The following is an 18,573-nucleotide window of genomic DNA, read 5'->3' as shown; positions in this document are numbered from 1 at the left end:
TGAGTGGGCACCAAGCTGTATCCTTTTATCCTCATCTGAGTTTTTGTAGATTTGCACCCAGAGTCTCACCAAATATGAGTCCCACTTCCATCCAAAAGTACATTCAGTGTCAGCATCTGAGCTGATGGCTATCATTGAAAAACTGAGTGATGGCATCTAGTCATCATCTGTTTTCTTCCTCAATTCTTGTCTAAATGAGGGGAACGACAACGCATCAATAATCTGCAACCATAAATCAAAAGATTGGGAAAAGGCAGAACCTGAAAGAAAGAAGGAAAATAAGGACACAGGAAACAATCTGTATTATTGATTCCTCCAGTACCACTAATGGCCATTGTTTCATACATTTCCCCTTCTCATGATGGTCAACAATCCATTGGGGTTAAAATACACACAGACACCTGTTGTACTCCTTTGTCTTCTGTTATGCACCATATGAAGGAGTGAAGTGTGTCAAATATTGTCCTAAAATGTGTTTGTATGCTGTTGCTGTCATGGTGGAAATGCTGCCAATGTGCGTGAGATGTGAGTTATCGATGCAAAGCTTACCTCAATGTTAAGTGTACATAACATATATGAACGGTTGAGTACTGATATACAGCGACTGCTTTCAGGTGCATGACAGCATTATAGTTGTAGTTAAATGAGAATTGGGTGAGGCATGTGCAGCAGTTGGCAAATTGTAATTCTTTACCGCAGTAATTTGTTTAAGATGGCTAAACGTTTTTCTGCACTGCATCCATGTTCTTGGAGCCACAGGCTTGGCATTCAGTTTCAATGCTATTTCTTCCCATTGACTGCTGAACATATATCTGAAGGTCTTCCTGTACCCCCACCTCTGCAGACATTGGATGTCTGTTATCTCTGGGCTATGCACCAAGACCTCCAGTTCATTATCAGAACATTTTAGTGCATGCTCTCTCACATGCACAACCATTTTTCAATCTTCCAAAGCCTAAATTCACTTTTCAAAGGACCTCCTCTTTGCCTTTTAGCCCAAATACACCTCACCTTCAAGAGAAGCAGGCTGCCTTTAAGTGGTGCTAGTCACTGGCGATATTAGGTCCTCAGCCAATGCAGTGCGCTAATGAATGGTGTGAGAACTGCTATTTGCATGCAGCTATCATCTAAAAGAACAGGCACTGCAAATCTAACACATCACCTGCATCATGATGAACAGGCTGAGAAGAGTTAATCATACAATGTGACTCCCATCCTCTTTTTTAAAAGTCATTCAAATTCAATCCCTGACTTACTTAACCCACATCAACAAAAATGTGGGAATCTAAATAAAAATGAATGCTTTTTTTTTGGTTAAATTGAAAAACCAGAAGTTTTTATGTAAAACATAGAAAACAACTTTGCAGAGTCATTGGACTTGAAACATCTGTTTCTGCCCCAATAGACCTGCTGATTTTCTCAGCACTTTCTATTTTTATTTCAGCTCTCCATTATCTGTACTATTTCGATTTTATTTGAGTGTTACTTTTCTGTCTGATCCACTCTTGAACATAACATTTTTGTATGCCTACAAATAATTGAACATTCATCAAATGTTACTGTTTAAATGCTGGCTTTGAGATGATTGATATGGAAACACTCCATAAAAGACTGAAGTAAAATGGTAAACATAAAATATGAATAAGGATAACCATTTTGGACATTTGGCTACATTTCAATATCTGTAATGACTGTTTAGATATAGGGTCCTCTGAAAACATTATTGAAGAACTGTAACTGCATCCATTTTGTCAAACTACAGTTGGAGATAAAAAAGACTCAAAACACCATTACATAACAAAACATCAATGGTATTTAATATGATTACAAAGGAAATGGTAGCAGTTATGACATTTTCACATTAAATTGGGAGAAATAAATACAGAAATGAGTGCTTCGAACTTTATGTATTAGCACAATATTTCTATTGTAGCAAATAACAAGTCATGTTCTGACGTTTACAGCTATTTAGAAAACCCCCATAAGCACATCATACATCAAACCTTCAAATGTAATATGTAAGGAGGAATGTTTTCAATTACTTTTTTTACTTTAGTCATTTAGATGTTAGTTCTTTGTAACTCTATTCAAAATAAATGATGAAAACTAAATAAGAAATAGAAAGCTTCAATACATTTTATGGAGCGTTGGAGGCTGAGTGGTGACCTCGTAGAGGTTTATAAAATCATGAGGGGCATGGATAGGGTGAAAAGCCAAGGTCTTTTTCCAAGGGTAGGAGAATCCAAAACTAGATGGCATAGGTTTAAGGTGAGAAGGGAAAGATTTAAAAGGGACCCGAGGACAACTTTTTCATGTATAGGATGGTGCATATATGGAATGAGCTGCCAGAGGAAGTGGTGGAGGCAGATACAATTACAACATTTAAAAGGCAACTGGATGTGTACATGAATAGGAAGGGGTTACCGGGATATGGGCCAAATGCTGGCAAATGGGACTAGATCATTTTAGGATATCTGGTTGGCATGGACAAATTGGACCAAAGGGTCTGTTTCTGTGCTGTATAACTCTATGACTCTGTTTTTCTAATAGTTTCTATGTAAGTCATAATGTGTTGTACTTTTGGGGTAAATTGAGCAACACTGGACCGCAGTCACCATTTAAAAGCAGCTTGTCTCAAATTCAAATTGAGTTACAGTTTTGAAATTTGAAGTTGTTTGTTAGCTCGCCGAGCTGGTTATTCTGTGGTGTGCAGACGTTTCATTACCCTTCTAGGCAATATCATCAGTGTGACCTTTAAACGAAGTGTTGGTGTTCTGCTTCCTTCCGGATTTATATGATCCTCTGGTGTGATGGTCTTGTCGCTTCTGGTTATGTTGTTTTAGCAGAGATCTGTATACGGGGTCTATCTCTATGTGTTTGTTAATAGAGTCCCGTGTTGAAAACCAGGCTTCCAGAAATTCCTTCATGTCTGGTGTTCAATTGTCCCAGTATGGTCACTTGTTCCAGTCAAACTGATGGCCCTCATGGTCTGTGTCTATTGAGACAAGTGAATACTGGTCATGTCTTTTTACTGTCGGTTGCTGTTCGTGTATCCTGGTCGTCGGTTTCCTCCCTGTTTGTCCAATGTAATGTTTATTGCACTCGCTGCATGGTATTCTGTACATTGTGTTGATCTTGTTTACTGTCGGTATGGGGGTCCTTAGTCTTTGATAACATTTGGCTCAGTGCTGCTGTAGATTTGTGTGCATGATCATTGTCCATAGCATCCTGTGGCTGTTTAGCTCTGCTATTCTTCTTGCTTATGGGTTATTTAGTGGCAGTTTGTATTTTAAGCTGCAAGGCAGTATCCGGTTCCTGAGGCATTCATGAAGGAAGTGGAATTGTTCATGGGTAGCACTTTGTTGGATGGCATAGGCTTCCCACTGTCAGGCCTGTTTTAGCGTGTTGTGCTCGTAGGTTTTTACGGTCTTAGTAAAAATTTGTAGCTTGGGTTGTGGATGCAGTTGTTTGTTAGACCGCCGAGCTGATTGTTCTGTGGTATGCAGATGTTTCGTTACCCTTCTAGGCAACATCATCAGTGCAATCTCTAATCGAAGCGTTGGTGTTCTGCTTCCTTCCGGATTTATATGATCTTCTAGTGTGATGCTCTTGTCGATTCTGGTTCTGTTGTTTTAGCAGAGGTCTGTATACGGGGTCTATTTCTATGTGTTTGTTAATGGAGTCCCGTGTTGAAAAACCAGACTTCCAGAAATTCCTTGCATGTCTGGTGTTCAACTGTCCCAGTATGGTCACTTGTCCCAGTCAAACTGATGGCCCTCAGTTCTGAGTTCTGAAGAAGGGTCAGTGGACCCGAAACGTTAACTCTGTCTTTTCCTTCACAGATGCTGCCAGACCTGCTGAGCTTTTCCAGCAACTTTGTTTTTTGTTCCGTGTATCCTGGTCGTCGGTTTCCTCCCTGTTTGTCCAATGTAATGTTTATTGCACTCGCTGCATGGTCTTCTGTATATCACATTGATCTTATTTACTGTTGGTATAGGGTCCTTAGTCTTTGATAATATTTGGCGCAGTGTTGCTGTAGGTTTGTGTGCATCTGCATCCAAAACATGAGCTACAAATTTTCACTAAGATCTTTAAAAGCTATGGGCACAACACACTAAAACAGGCCTGACAATGGGAAGCCTATGCCATCCAACAAAGTGCTACCCATGAACAACTCCACTTCCTTCATGAATGCCTCAGGAACTGGGGACTGCTTTGCAGCGTAAAATACAAACCGCCACTAAACAACCCACAAGCAAGAAGAATAGAGCAAAACGGCCGCAGGATGCTATGGGCAATGATCATGCACACAAACCTACAGCAACAGGTGCCAAATGTTATCAGAGACTAATATACCGACAGTACACAAGATTAACATGATATACAGAATACCATGCAGCAGGTGCAATGGACATTACATTGGACAAACAGAAAAGGAAACTGACGCCAGGATACATGAACACCAGCTGGCAGTAAAAAGACATGACCAATATTCACTTGTCTCAATACACACAGACAATGAGGGCCATCAGTGCGACTGGAACAAAGTGACCATACTGGGACAAGTGAACACCAGACATGCAAGGGAATTTCTGGAAGCCTGGTTCTGAACACAGGACTCCATTAACAAACACATAGAAATAGACCCGTACGCAGGTCGCTGCTAAAGCAACATAACTGGAAGCGACAATACCATCATGCCAGAGGATCATGTAAATCCGGAAGGAAGCAGTACATCGGCGCTTCGATTAGAGGTCGCACAGATGGTGTTGCCTAGATTGGTAACGAAATGTCTGCACACCACAGAACAACAGGCTCGGCGATCTAACGAATAACTGCATCCACAACCCGAGCCACAAATTTTCGCTAAGTTTTGTCATGTATGCATGTTTGACTTTAGGTCTTCAAAGTTATTCTCTGTTCTCCTACATCCGTAATAAAGCAAGAAAGGAAACTTTAAACTAACAGCTTTCTGACTATAAAGTAAGTCTGTTTAGACAAAAGGAAGAGAAGGGGCTGAATCTTACATTTTTTTGGCTAAATCTTAGATGTGTTGGGATTTTGGAGGGATTTGCAATGCAAGGCATAACATTTTGGCAGTATAGAAGATTGGCTGGCTAACGGGAAGCAGGGAGTTGGAATAAATGGGTCTTTTACAGGCTGGCACGCTGTCACAAGTGGTGTGCCATTGCCAATTTAATACCTGGCAATTTCAAGGACTGAAGCAGTTTTAAAAAGAGACCAATACACATCTGTAAAATGGCCACAGGATCATCTGACCTACATAGGTTTGCCAAGTTTCACGAAACTGATCTGTATTAGACCAAAGACAGTCTGAGATGAAATTAACATTCCCCCCAAAAGGCAATGAATCTAGTTAAACAGGCCTTATGTGAAAAGTGAGAAGATGCTCATCTCCTGTTTTAATTACACCATTAGGTGAATCTTTATATGTTGGAAGTTAAACCTCAATTGAAATTATGAAGCCTAAAAACATAACCTTAGCAGATATGAAACATACAAGTAAGCTCCTATTTCATGCAGCTTTTTTTGGCAGACAAGAGGAGACAGAATGTGAAGCGCACAACTGAACACAGGCGAAGGAGACTTTCTCTATTTTAAATCCTGTTTGATAGCGCTGATTGGAAAGAAGTATCGGAGATTCAAGAACTTAAAAAGATAACTGCAATATTCACTTTTGCTGATGGTATCTAAAACAAAAACTAACCTTTTGTGGTCTCAGGTTAAAACATTACGTGTCAAGGACAGAAAGGACTTTAAACTGTATATTCTTTTATTTACCTTTGTACCGGACATTTTTCGCTTATGTATTTGTACTTGTGTGTGAGCATCTCAGTAACTAAAGAAGGCTGTATGCTTGACATCCATCTTTATTATTTTCCTTGAGATGAGCAGGTAATAAAATTGTTTTCTCTTTCACCCAAGAAAATCTTGTGCTGGCTCCCTATTGTTTCTGTAAAAATTTGTTGACTACATTTTAAGTGGAAACAGTGTTAAAAAGAGCTTAAACCTTTGTTGTGACCAATTGAGAAGGCTTAAAGACACAGCTGGTTCAGTCATTCTCACCTAGTCAAAACTCTTACATGTAAAGAACTTGGATAATCTCAAATTGTTACCCAAATGTGGTCTAAAGTTGACTATGAATTTGTATATTTTAGCATAAATGTAGAAGCTATATTTCATAAAAAATATAGTAATATAGGGGATTGGAAAATTCTTTCAAATGCCTGATCAGTTGCAGCAAGAACAGTGACTGAGATTGAGACTTTTTGAAAACTGTCCAGAGAAAATACAGTTCAACATTTTGACTGTTTCCATTTCTTCTAAAAAAAATTACAAATACATAGTAGGGAATTAATACTGAGCTAACTTCAGCTATTTCATCACTGAAAAACCACCAAACCCTCAAAAGGAAATTCAAGGGCACAGTAATATTGAACTTAGGTCTCACTATAGGATTATGTTTGGCATAGACTGGTTGGACCAAAGGGTCTGTTTTGCACACTGTATGATGCTACGACTCTATGACTTTAAGTGTGTAGTATAAAGACAACATGCAAAGAAGATTGAGCTGGGAAGTCCTGCAATGAGATGAGTGAGGAATTGCATTGAAACATATCTATAGGTTTATATTAGATGAATTTTAATGTTTTGCCACATTAAATATGCAATCTGAATGATGTTGTTGGCAATGAATGATATTCCAAACTCTTGACATGCTTGATGAAGAAACATTTAACAACAATTTTTTTAATTTATGTAATAAATAAACATAATAAAATGTCCCAAGGCACTTGTCAGGACCATTATAAAGGAAGTATAGACACTGAACCATACATGGAAATATGAAGGTATATGACAAAATGCTTGGTTAAAGAGGTTTAAGGAGCATCTTGAAGGAAGAAAGAATAGTGGGGGGTTGGGGGGGGGGGAGGTGTTTAGAGAGAGAGAGAGAGAGAGACACGTGGTTATGTTTTGAATACCAGAATTCAGAACCCAGGAATGTTGAAGCCAAGATCACCAGTGGTTTAAAAATTAACTTGTGGATACTCAATAAACCAGAATAAGATTAAGGTAGATATCTCAGAAGGGTTCGGGGAGATTACAGAGATAGGGATGGGCAAGGACATGGAGGAGTTTGAAAACAAGGATGACAGCTTTAAAATCAAGGCTGATTGACTGTGCTGGTTGTGACTCCATGTAAGTCAGTGATACCAGGGATAAAGGTCATTTGGGGCTTGGTGTGAGAAAAGACATAAGCAAGACATTTTTGGAAGATCTCAAATTTACGGGGGGATAGAATGTGGGAAACCAGCCAGGAGTATGTTAGATAACAAGGTGTTGAGCTGGATGAACACAGCAGGCTAAGCAGCATCAGAGGAGCAGGAAAGCTGATGTTTCGGGTCTGGACCCTTCTTCAGTATGTTAGAATTGTTAAGTCTACAGGTAAATAAGTAATATATAAGGATTTCAGCACCTGATAAGCTGAGGTAGAGCAAAGACGGACAATGTTACTGGGGTTGAAATAGAAATAGTGTGGATATGTGTGTTGGAAGCTTCTCGGGGCAGATGTGACAGAAACATCATAAACAATCTGGTTTAGCCTCAGACAGTATGATCATGAGTAACCTTATGCTTCAACTTCACGTTCCCACTTGTTCTCTGTATTCTTTGTCACTGAGTGGAGGACATGGAGGCTAAGCACAAGCAGCAGAAAGGGCAAGCAGAATCCAGTGAGTCCCACCCATCTGCCACCAGGACTGGAACACTGAGCCATTCAGAAGGCCCCCTCCCACTCCTGGAATGGAAGCAAGTAATCTTCAATGCTCAGGAGACTGTCACAGAAGAAGATATCCCTTGATTTCCGGGGTGGGCGGGTGCGGAAAGAATTTATCTATTATAGTGCTAAATGCAGCCAATGACGGAGCACATACAATTCTCTGACATAGAGATTCAAAGGCCTTTTGACTGAAGAAATTTTTCCACTACCCAGATCTATTTTATGACTCTTTATCCTGAAACAGTGACCATAAGACCATAAAATATTGGAGCAGAATTAGACTATTTGGCCCATTGAGTCTGCTCCTCCATTTGATCATGACAGATTTGTTTTTCAATCCCGTTCTCCTGTCTTCTTCTTGTAACTCTTGATCCCCCTTACTAATCAAGAACTTATCTATCTCTGACTTAAATACACTCAATGACTCTATGCCCCTCTGATTTAGATTTTCCAGCCAGGAGGAATAATCTCTCAGTGCATAAGTCTCCTCAGAATCTTGTATGTTTCAATGAGATCACATCTTTTTCTTGCAAACTCCAGACAATACAGTCAAATTTACTCAGTCTCTCATCACAAGTTAACCCTCTTATCCCAGGGACCTTCTTAATTAATCAATGCTGTTCTGCTTCCAACACAAGTACAGCAAACATTTTATTAACCAGCAACTATGGGACCGGGAGTATGCTGATTAGTCAAATATTCCAGTTAATCAAGAGGTTCATTTAATCAATGTAAAAGCACACACTAGGTAATAGAAATGTAATGCAGGGGGTATACATATCACTGATACACTTCATTTACAGCATAAATCACTTAAATAATATTGTAACTTTGCTTTAAATAAAACTTTCTGGCAGAGACCCTTCTTACTCACACTCTCAATTGACTACTCAGACATTGCGGAAATTGTGATAATAAACTTCTGGTACTTGAGGTGTATAATTTTTGCCAGTTTACTGAGAGTGCCGATTCATAAAGGGCCCATCCCAAATCACACAAAGTAAGGGGACTCATGGAGAGAAAACGATGCCTGAGTGTGATATAGATTGAATAAAAAGTCAGGAATTGGTCTGCATGGAAATTGCTGCTATGGTGTGGGAGGAAGAGGTTTTCCTTTTTCTCCATGTCTTCTGTCTCCAGGAGTAAGTGAATCTGCTTCCTTTACTTCCATGCTGTAAGTGTGTAACTGGACTGTGTAAATTAAGGTAAAGTCATCATCGTCCCAGAGGACCAGGCTACTCTCTCAACAGAGAGATATGACTAGTAGTGTTTTAATCTGAGAGTCACCACACCTCAGATGAGGGAAGAAGTTGAGAAGGACAAACCTTCATTGGAACATCAGCAAATGAACAGCTGCTGTTGGTATCATTCTCTGTGGGATGGTTAACTCAACTGGCTGGCTAGTTTATGATGCAGCTTGATGCCAACATTGTGGTTCAATTCCCCACCGGCTGAGGTTCTCGTGAAGGATGTTGCTTCTCAATCTCTCCACTTACTTGAACCATGGTGACCCTCAAGTTAAACCACCACCAGTCATCTCTGTTTACTAAACGTGGTCCTATGGTCCCCTGTGAGTATGGTGACTTCACCTTATGTAAATTAATAAATAATTTATTAAATAAATAAATATTGACCGACTTCTCAGATGAGAAAGTCCATGCTATTAAGAAGCTTGGAGATTTCATCACCAACGTGGTCTGTATGGGAGACCCCCATATTGGCATGGCAAAGTATCTGTTTGATAAGCATACCCTGGGAGAAAGCAGCTAAAAGCTCCACCTTTTGGAAATTAGTGCGTCTTTATTTCTACCAACTCCAACTCTTGATGTTTTTCACTTTTCAGTAATGTTTTTCTATCTTTTCTGAATTGGTCAGGTTTTTTGGTACTCTTATATGGGTATTAACTTTGTTTGTGAATTGGGTTTATAAATGAAAAGGTTAAGATCAATATTCTGGGTGAGGGGGAAGAACTTGCAGTGAAACTACTATCATAAGGGCGAATTGTGGAACTGTATATGACACAGCTACCGATGATGGTCTAAGTAAATATAATGTTGTCAAGTGTTAAAAATAGAGCTTGCTACATCCAACTGTATTTTGATTCAATCCTTTTCCTCTCTCCCTACCTTTCTTCTCACCTTTTCTTGTCAGGCTTTGTATATAAACTACTTATAACTGGAAACACAACTGTTTTAGTGCTGGTGGATAATAGATGATAAGTACCACGGATGATTTAGTTGTGGGAGAAAAGCCACTCAGTTGTGCGTAAGAGCACTTCTGGATGTAAAAAATGGAAAAAAAAAGAAAAAAGGAAAAAAGCAAGAAAAAGGATAAGAAAAAAAAGTTATCTTTTTTCCAACTCCACTTTAATCCTCTCCCTACCTTTCCCTTCACTTTTGGTGGTACTGCCTTGTCCTTGTCAGGCTTTGCACATAAATTGCAGCCTCAGCAAGGTGTGGTTTGCATTTTTCTCACAATTGTGATGGTGCAACACCAAGGGTGGGCAGATGCCATGGGTTTAAATGGACACTTCTACAGATAGCAGACCCTTAGACCAGATCGTAATGGAAATCTTTACTGATGTGGTTCCAAAGACTGCAGAAAATTTCTGTGCACTGGCAAGAAGAGGTTTGGAAGTTCTCAGGAAGGATCACTGGACCCGAAACGTTCAGTCTGATTTTCCTATACAGATACTGCCAGACCGGCTGAGCTTTTCCAGAAATTTCAGTTTTTGTTACAGTCTGATATTAATCAGCTAGTAAACTAGGTAGTGCAATGGCAGATGGAATTTAATCTCCATAATTGTGAGGTAATGGTTTCAGGAAGTATAATAAGGGAAGGATTTACACAATGAATGGTAGGTCCCCAGGGAGTCCTGAGGAACAGAGAGACATTGGTGTACAAGTCCACAGGTCCCTGAAGGTATCAGCACGGGCAGACAGAGTGGTGAAAAAGGCATATGGGATGCTTGCCTTCATTAGTCAGGGTGTAGAATATGGGAAAAGGGACGTTGTTTGCAACTTTATAGGGCATTGGTTAGGCCACAGATGGAACAGTGTGTGCAGTTCTGGTTGCCACACCAGCAGAAGGGTGTGATTGCACTAGAGAGGGTGCAAGGAGCTTCACCAGGATGTTGCCTGAGATAGAAAGTCTCAGTTATGAGGACAGACTGGATAGGCTGGGTTTGTTTTCCCTGGAGAACAGGAGACTAAGGGGGAATCTGACTGAGGTATGCAAAATCATTACAGGCATAGATAGGGTAGATTGTGAGAATCTCTTCCCCATGGTACATGTATCTAAGACCAGAGAGCATAACCTTAAGGTGAGCAGTATGTGGGTTAGAGGGGATCTGAGGAGATACATTTTCACTCGGGTGAAATTGGAACACGCTGCATGACAGGGTGGTGGAGGTAGGTACTCTTGCAACATTTAAGAAGCAATCTGGATGAGTACTTAATACGCCAGTGCATAGCAGGCTATGGAACAAGTGCAAATAAATAGAAATAATGCAATTTGATGTTTGCTGGTCAGCATAGACATCGTGGGCCAAAGGGGCCATTTCCATGATGTATGACTCTATGATTCTATAAGTTTCCTTAGACAAGGGCACCAAAACAGTTCCCAGTATTCCAGGTATGTTCTGATTAGTGCCTTGTATAGTTTTAGCAGTCTTTCTTATTTTTATATTCCATTCACTTCGCAATATAAACAAATATTCTATTTTTCTTCCCTATCACCCACTGAACTTGAATGCTAACTTTTTGTATCCCTATGTTGCAGCTTTCTGCAGTCTTTCTTGTTTAAATCTCCTCTAATCTTCTTTCCGATGTGCATGATCTCACAGTTTCCTACATTATATTGTATCCACCAAGCTTTTTCCCCACTGACTTAACCTGTCCGTGTTGCTTTGTAGATTCTGTGTCATTTTAATTACTTACCTTTCACTTATTCTAATCTTTTCCCTCATTCACAAATTTGGTCATGATAGCCACTTCCCTCATCCAAGTTATTAATATATTATAGATAACTGTGGACCTAGCACTGATTCCTGTATCACTCCACTAGTTACAGATTGCCATCTAAAAATACCCCTTTATCCCATCTCTCTGTCTTCTATTAATTATCCAATTCCCTCTCCATGTCAATATATTACCTTTAATATCATGGGCTCTTATTAAGCAGCTTTACATGCAATACCTAATCAAACATTTGTTGAAAATCCATATATATTACCTCTACTGCTTCCCATTTACCAATCCTGTGTAATATCTCCTCAAAAAATTCTAATGTATTTGTCAGATATGACTTTCTCTTCATGAAGTCATGCTTTAATCGCTGGTTGATTATATTATACATTTCTAAATGCCCTGCTATAATATCCTTTATAATAGTCTCTAACATTTTCCCATGACAGATTTTAAGCTAATTGACCTAGTTACTAGGTGTGTTTCCCTCCTTTTTTGAATAAGGGTGTTACATTCACTGTTTTCCATCCAAAATATATATTGAGGAACATACCATCAAAATAAGTGTGTGGGAATAAATTAAAAGAGAATCAAATATATGAAGGAGATGGGAATAAACGGATATGTGGATGGGGGAAATTAAATAGTGTGGAGGCAGCTTCATGTACAACATTGACACGATTGTAAATATCTGTGCCTGATGACCTATGTGCTGTAAAAACTACGTAATTTTATATGAAAGGAATTTTCATGAAATATTTTCAGACACCTGAATAAATCCAGTGACTCTCTATTTTACAAGAGATAGGAGTCTTCTATAGGAGACTCAAAAATCATTTGCAGAGAACTTCCAACTTCAGCAAAAGTCCTCACTAAATCATGTTAGGGATTATCCATTTAATAAGTAGCTTCAATCTTCTAGTTGCTCCCAAAGTTAGATGAGATTGAGTATAGGTAACCAGCATGGTTCTCCCAATGGCAAAGAAGCATGTATTGACTGCTCTACCATGCATGTTGCTGTCAGGGAGTGATCATTTTTAGATAACCAGCTGCAAAGGCATAGGTTGTTATTTCACATGCAGGTCTTCGACTGAATATGAATTAAGCAGGTTCCAGATAATGACAAGTGCACCCACTTCTTGCAGTCCACTGCCTTTTGCATGTGCTAAGAAGTATAACCAATTAATTCCAATGAAGATTAAAAAGAAACCCAGCTCTTGCCAATGTGATGTTTGCTGTAGCTGGCATCTTGATACTGCAGAAATCATCCAGATTTTCAAAATGGTTCTGCAATTTTGAATTATGTGGCAGATGCAGGCAATTGATTCATTTCACTTGTGTACAAATTAGTAATCACATGCCTAGAAATCACATCCAGTGTAACCAAATAAGACCAGTGTTCCATAATTATAAACAAAAACTGAAATTGCTGGAAAAACTCAGCAGATCTGGCAGCATCTGTGAAGAAAAAGAGGAATTACTTTGGTCACTGGATCCAAAGCGTTAATTCCGCTTTCTCTCTACGGATGCTGCCAGATCTGCTAGGCATTTCCAGCAATTTGTGTTTTTGTCTCTGATTTCCAGCATCCAGTTCTTTGGGTTTTTTTGTTCTATAATTACAGTTGTTTTGAAGATTGGATCCCTGAGACCTGGATCCCTTGATTCCTTTTCTGAGGACATTCAGTTCTTTCCTTCTCATTTTCTTCCAGATATTCATTTTCAATAGTATTCATTGAGTCACTCATTGAAGACCTAGATGATTCACTAACTACTTTTTCTTACGAGAGTCACCTGGGAGACACTGGTGCTGATGTTGGGGCTAAGATATTGCATGTATCCATTTTCGGGCACACAGGTCATGATCTGTTTGCGATCTCCCAATGTCTGTTGAGGCAGGAAGCAAGTTATCTCCTTTTGTGCAACACTCTTCAACCCAGGTTACTGGATGGATGTTAGTTCACTAGGGGCCTAAAAGCATGCAAGATGAATGCATGGTGTTTATTTTAAGAGGATCTATTCTGAACAAAAGAAGCCAGCAATTGTGCTTCAACTGAAGAAAGGGTAAATACAGTTGCAGATGTATTGCTATAGGTCTTAGTCTTAGTCTTGAAGGTGAACAGAAAGAGAGGCATGCTTCCTCAGGAGTCACAGGCCCCTCAGAATGCCTCCTGAAAGAATTGGAGCAGGTGGCCAGGGAATGTAATAACCTCCTTTCAATGATGAAAGTTAGTGGAAACATCTTTGAAGGATATCTTAAACCCACCATACCACCTCTCATGCTACTCAACACATTACACTCCCATTGCTCATCTGTCAGCAGTCTCTAGCAACCAAGATGCATACCTAAAATTCAGATATTCTACCTCACCTTCAAATACTTTTCAAATATGTCAGGGTCACACCTACCTGGGAATTGAGCCATTCTGGCAAAAATACATGCCAATTCATCCTATTTTTCCTTTGTTAGAAAAGACACAATGTGATCATCTTTCTTGGCATAATGAAGCCTCTAATTATATCCCAAATGCAGCACTGGAAGGCATATTGGCAGATGTTGGATACTGCACCTGCCTCTGCCTGGAAAGAACCAATCAGCTTAATGCCACAGTAACTTTTATGACTATTGACAGTGTGACCTATGGTCTGGTGTAAAGCTCCAGATCATGTTGAAAGAGGTGACACAGTTCTATAACAACATCCTTAGTGAGCCCAAGTCATCTCAGGCATTGCACCTAACTAAGAGAGGGATAGGAGACATGCTATCAGGAAACACAGATAATATAGAACCTTCTGTTTGAAGCTGTCTTCTTCTGATTCTATTGCAAGATTTCCTTCTGTGCAGCTTCTAATCCATTTGTTGGCTATGTTGCAGACTCAGAAGTATCCTAAAATAGCTCCCATACCTCATAAAAACTAAGCACAGGCAATAAAATCCCCTGGCCTGCATAACTGTTGCATAAACTCTCTAACAACTCTCCAAAAACAATTACAGCATTAATTGATCAAAAGATTCTCACTGCAAGTTGGGATGCTTAACCCTTTCAATAGAACTACCGGGGGTTTCTCATGCAGCTAGATGCATGCTATGCAGAGAATAATTAGCACAGAAGTTCAGTGGATTTGTGCAGACCAAGTTTCAACAACATGTGTCAAATCAGCTGGAATGACTGATTGAAAACACTACTCTGAGCCACCTTGCATTTGTGCCATGGCCAACTAGTGCCTGCATAGCATTTGCCGGCTTTGTAGTGTCTTGCAGTGCAACTCACACCATTTTAGTCTTGTGGTTCTATGAAGCCAAGATTAGTATCCATGATTTCATCAGAAGTGATAATGGAGTGGCAGCAATTCTGAATCTGGATGTTGCCAATTAAGTGCACTAAGTTTATTCTGTCTAATGATCTACTAATGTGAAGTCAATTCAGTATACTGTATTTTGGTGCACCTGCTTTTGCAGCGCTAAATTACCTGTGGCTAGATTTTTGGTGTACTTCCAAAACATGCATTAACCTTATGCAGCACGTCTGGATTTTCCTTTGTAATTCTTCTGTGGAGTATCATTTTTGTTATGGAAATATTTTATAATAATTGTCAAATGACAAAATACTAAGCTAAGTGTAATATGAATAAAACGGAACTTTGTCTACTAAGATATATAAACAAAACTCTTACATTTTCTCAAATGACCACTGGTTGATACAAGTATTACATCTTTTTGACATTTGTATAATTAGAACCCACAAAGTACATGTTTATTATAAAGCAACTTACTGTTTTGCCAGGAGAGCCCTTATCTCCTTTATGCCCAGGAATTCCATCTCTCCCCTGTAATAAATCACACAAAAAAATTAGCTTACAAAGCAAATGTTAGTTTTATTATTATAACTACGTTCAGCTAAAACTGAAAGCAATTATAATTGAACTGTGCTTGTTCATTCCCTACTATCTAATGTCAACATTACTCTCTTTTTCCGAGAGCCAGAACTCCTTTTAACATCCTGAGCACTAATATTACATTCTTGAATACTTTGGTAAATTGCTGGTCACTCCCTCCAAAGGATTTGACAGCAGATGGCCCATTGCTGAAACTATTTCTTCACAAAGTATTTAATCAGTGCAGTTCTAAAGAAGTAATGCATTGTCAGATGTGCTGTCTTTGGAACAAATCTGCCTGCTCAGATGGATGTAAATGTCATTGTACTATTTAAAGAAGAACAGGTGTATTTTCTTGTTGTCCTGTCCAACATTCAACTTTAAATCCAGACCACCAAAAGTAGATTGACTTTTATTACATTACCTATTGTGGGGCATTGCTATGCATACAAACGTTTTGACACTTCAGAAAGAATTATGAAAACACATGATGCAGCTTAAAAGGGAGAAAGCTGGAAAACTCTGTGGGACCAAGTAACCTGGACATGCCCAGCCACTAAAAGTGTCACTGATTTCTGCAATGTGTCTTCAATTTGTATACCAGGCAGGGATTCCACTTTCTTAAGAACCTTATGCTTGCAAAAGCAGAAGGAGGTTCCAGCACAAGTAGAGGTCTATTTGTGGGTAGTCTCAGCAACAGACAGATTTCCTTAGGCCCAAATGATCTCCTGAAAATGATCAGAGGTATAGATAGAGTGGACAGCCAGAGACATTTTCCTAGGTTGGAGGTAGCTATTACCAGGGGGCATAGTTTTAAAGTGAGTGGAGGTGGATATAGGGGAGACATCAGAGGTAGGTTCTTTACTCAGAGAGTGGTAAGGGCGTGGAATGCATTGCCAGAGAGGGTAGTGGAGTCGACCTCATTAGGGGCATTTAAGCAGTTATTAGATAGGCACATGGATGATAGTATAAGGTAGGGGTGGAGGTTAGATAGACCTTAGGCTTAGGGTAAAAGTTCGGCACAACATCTATTAAAACATTAGTGTAAGGAAAGATTCTTACCAATAGCCTCATTCTGTCTTGGGGCTGCACTTCAGATCTTGCCAGTAAAGTATTGGAACTCAAGGAGTTATAAAGCAGTGTTTCTGGTGTTCATGCTAATATTGAGGCACTCATATTGAGGAATGGCAGGAAAAGATGACATTGGGGCTTGCACTTGGAATAGGATTGTTCACTTTGGTGGGCATATTTTTGAAGGTGGCATCCCATGAACTTCTGCAATAACCACCCTACCTATACATCTTCCCAGTGAACCAATTCACAGCATATTCAGATTCACATTTATATGAATATTCATATTCTTATATCAAAATTCACAGCAATGTTTAAACAGACCCTTCATAAATCACTTGAATGATTATATACCATCAGTCAGTCTTACTCACAATGGCCAATATTTTATAATAAGTAAATAAAGACGCCCAATGCAATTTAAAGATAATAACTTATTTTGTCCTTTGTTATTGGCAATGTTTCTCTAAAGATTAGTCCTTAACCTTTGGAGATTCCGTTGTAATCTAGATGGCTGTCAACCATCACTGGAACCCTCCCACTTGGAAGAATCTGAGCAAGACAATTAGCAAATTAAAGGAAACCTGAGAAAGTATCTTCCACTTCCAACTGTCACATAACTCTTCAGATCTGGAAACATGAGAACTGCTGTTTTCCCTGAAGGCAATGAAGACACACTACATCTAGACATGGTTAGATGTAGCACACTTTTAGCTTCCTACACCTGTAAACCACAAAATGTGGTGGAGGAAGGGAGCAAAATCATTTTCCTGTAGGTTTCAAGCTAAAAAGTAAACTTAGACACTAAGCAGTATGCAAAGGGATCCCAAAAGGCTTTAAAATTTCTGTCCTCAGAACTGTGAATTTTCTGTATCTGTTAATTTGCAAACTGAATACTTCTGTTGTTATACATACATATTAATAAAACGTATTTCTGCAATTATAACTCCATGTGGCTTTTACCAGTTGATTAATTATCTTTAAGATAATGTATTGGGCAAATATTTGCAGGAAATCCTCCACACAGAAAATAATTTTAATAAAAGCAAGAATGCGTACAATGAACACAAAGGCATAAAAATAACTAATAGTCACACATTTGCTACCATCTAACAGTACATTTTTGTTTCATTAATCCACAGATACATGTCACTATAGGTACTGAATATTTTACCTACAATAATACAGGGATATGTAACTGTAATACAACACAGCCGAGATATTTTGGGTAACAATGTTACATCTTTAAACAATGCAAACATGATGTAGGAGACTTTGATTAAATGTGTTTTTTAAAAATTCATTCATGGGATGTGGTTGTTGATGGCTACACTAGTGTTTATTGCTAGGAGGCCAATTAAGAGTCAACCACGTTGCTGTAGATCTCAAGTCACATGTAGGCCAGAAGATTTCCTTCTCTATAGGACATCAGTGAACCAGATGGGCTTTTCCCCAAAAATCAATAATGATTTCACAGTCATCATTAGACTCTTGATTCCAAATTTTCTTCCAATTTAAATTCCGCCATCTACCATAGCAGGATTTAAACTCAGATCCTGAAACATTGCCTGAGTCTCTGGATGAATAGCCCAATGATAACACCACTAGGCCCTCACCTCCTCTTGTATTCAGACTTTTTCTTTTGCCATTTATGGTTATGTCTAGACGATTTTTAGATGAATTGTATTATTCTTCTAAAATATTAAGAGTGATATAATAAGACTGCTAATGTTAGACTATTAATCATAACAAAATCAGTCAAATGAATTTCAAGTAAGAAGAATGCTTGCGATTTTAAATTATTTACAAACCTTGGGCCCCATTGGTCCAATATATCCTGGCATTCCAGGAATACCCTATAAT

General features: G+C 39.0%; 1 protein-coding gene across 1 annotated transcript in view; it reads right to left on the bottom strand.

Annotated features, from left to right (window-relative positions):
• LOC109921805 (collagen alpha-1(XXI) chain) overlaps window positions 1–18,573 on the bottom strand; it is a 300,122-nt gene that overhangs the window by 20,484 nt on the left and 261,065 nt on the right. The window contains exons 18-19 of the mRNA XM_020521855.2: window positions 18,522–18,566; window positions 15,538–15,591 (exon numbers count right to left, since the gene is read on the bottom strand). Coding sequence (XP_020377444.2) covers window positions 15,538–15,591; window positions 18,522–18,566 — 99 coding nt within the window. The remainder of the gene's footprint in view (window positions 1–15,537; window positions 15,592–18,521; window positions 18,567–18,573) is intronic.

The sequence above is a fragment of the Rhincodon typus genome, chromosome 5 (genome assembly GCF_021869965.1).
Source record: "Rhincodon typus isolate 14 chromosome 5, sRhiTyp1.1, whole genome shotgun sequence".
Classification (NCBI taxonomy): Eukaryota; Metazoa; Chordata; class Chondrichthyes; order Orectolobiformes; family Rhincodontidae; genus Rhincodon; species Rhincodon typus.
This window is presented reverse-complemented; position numbering and strand designations above follow the sequence as displayed.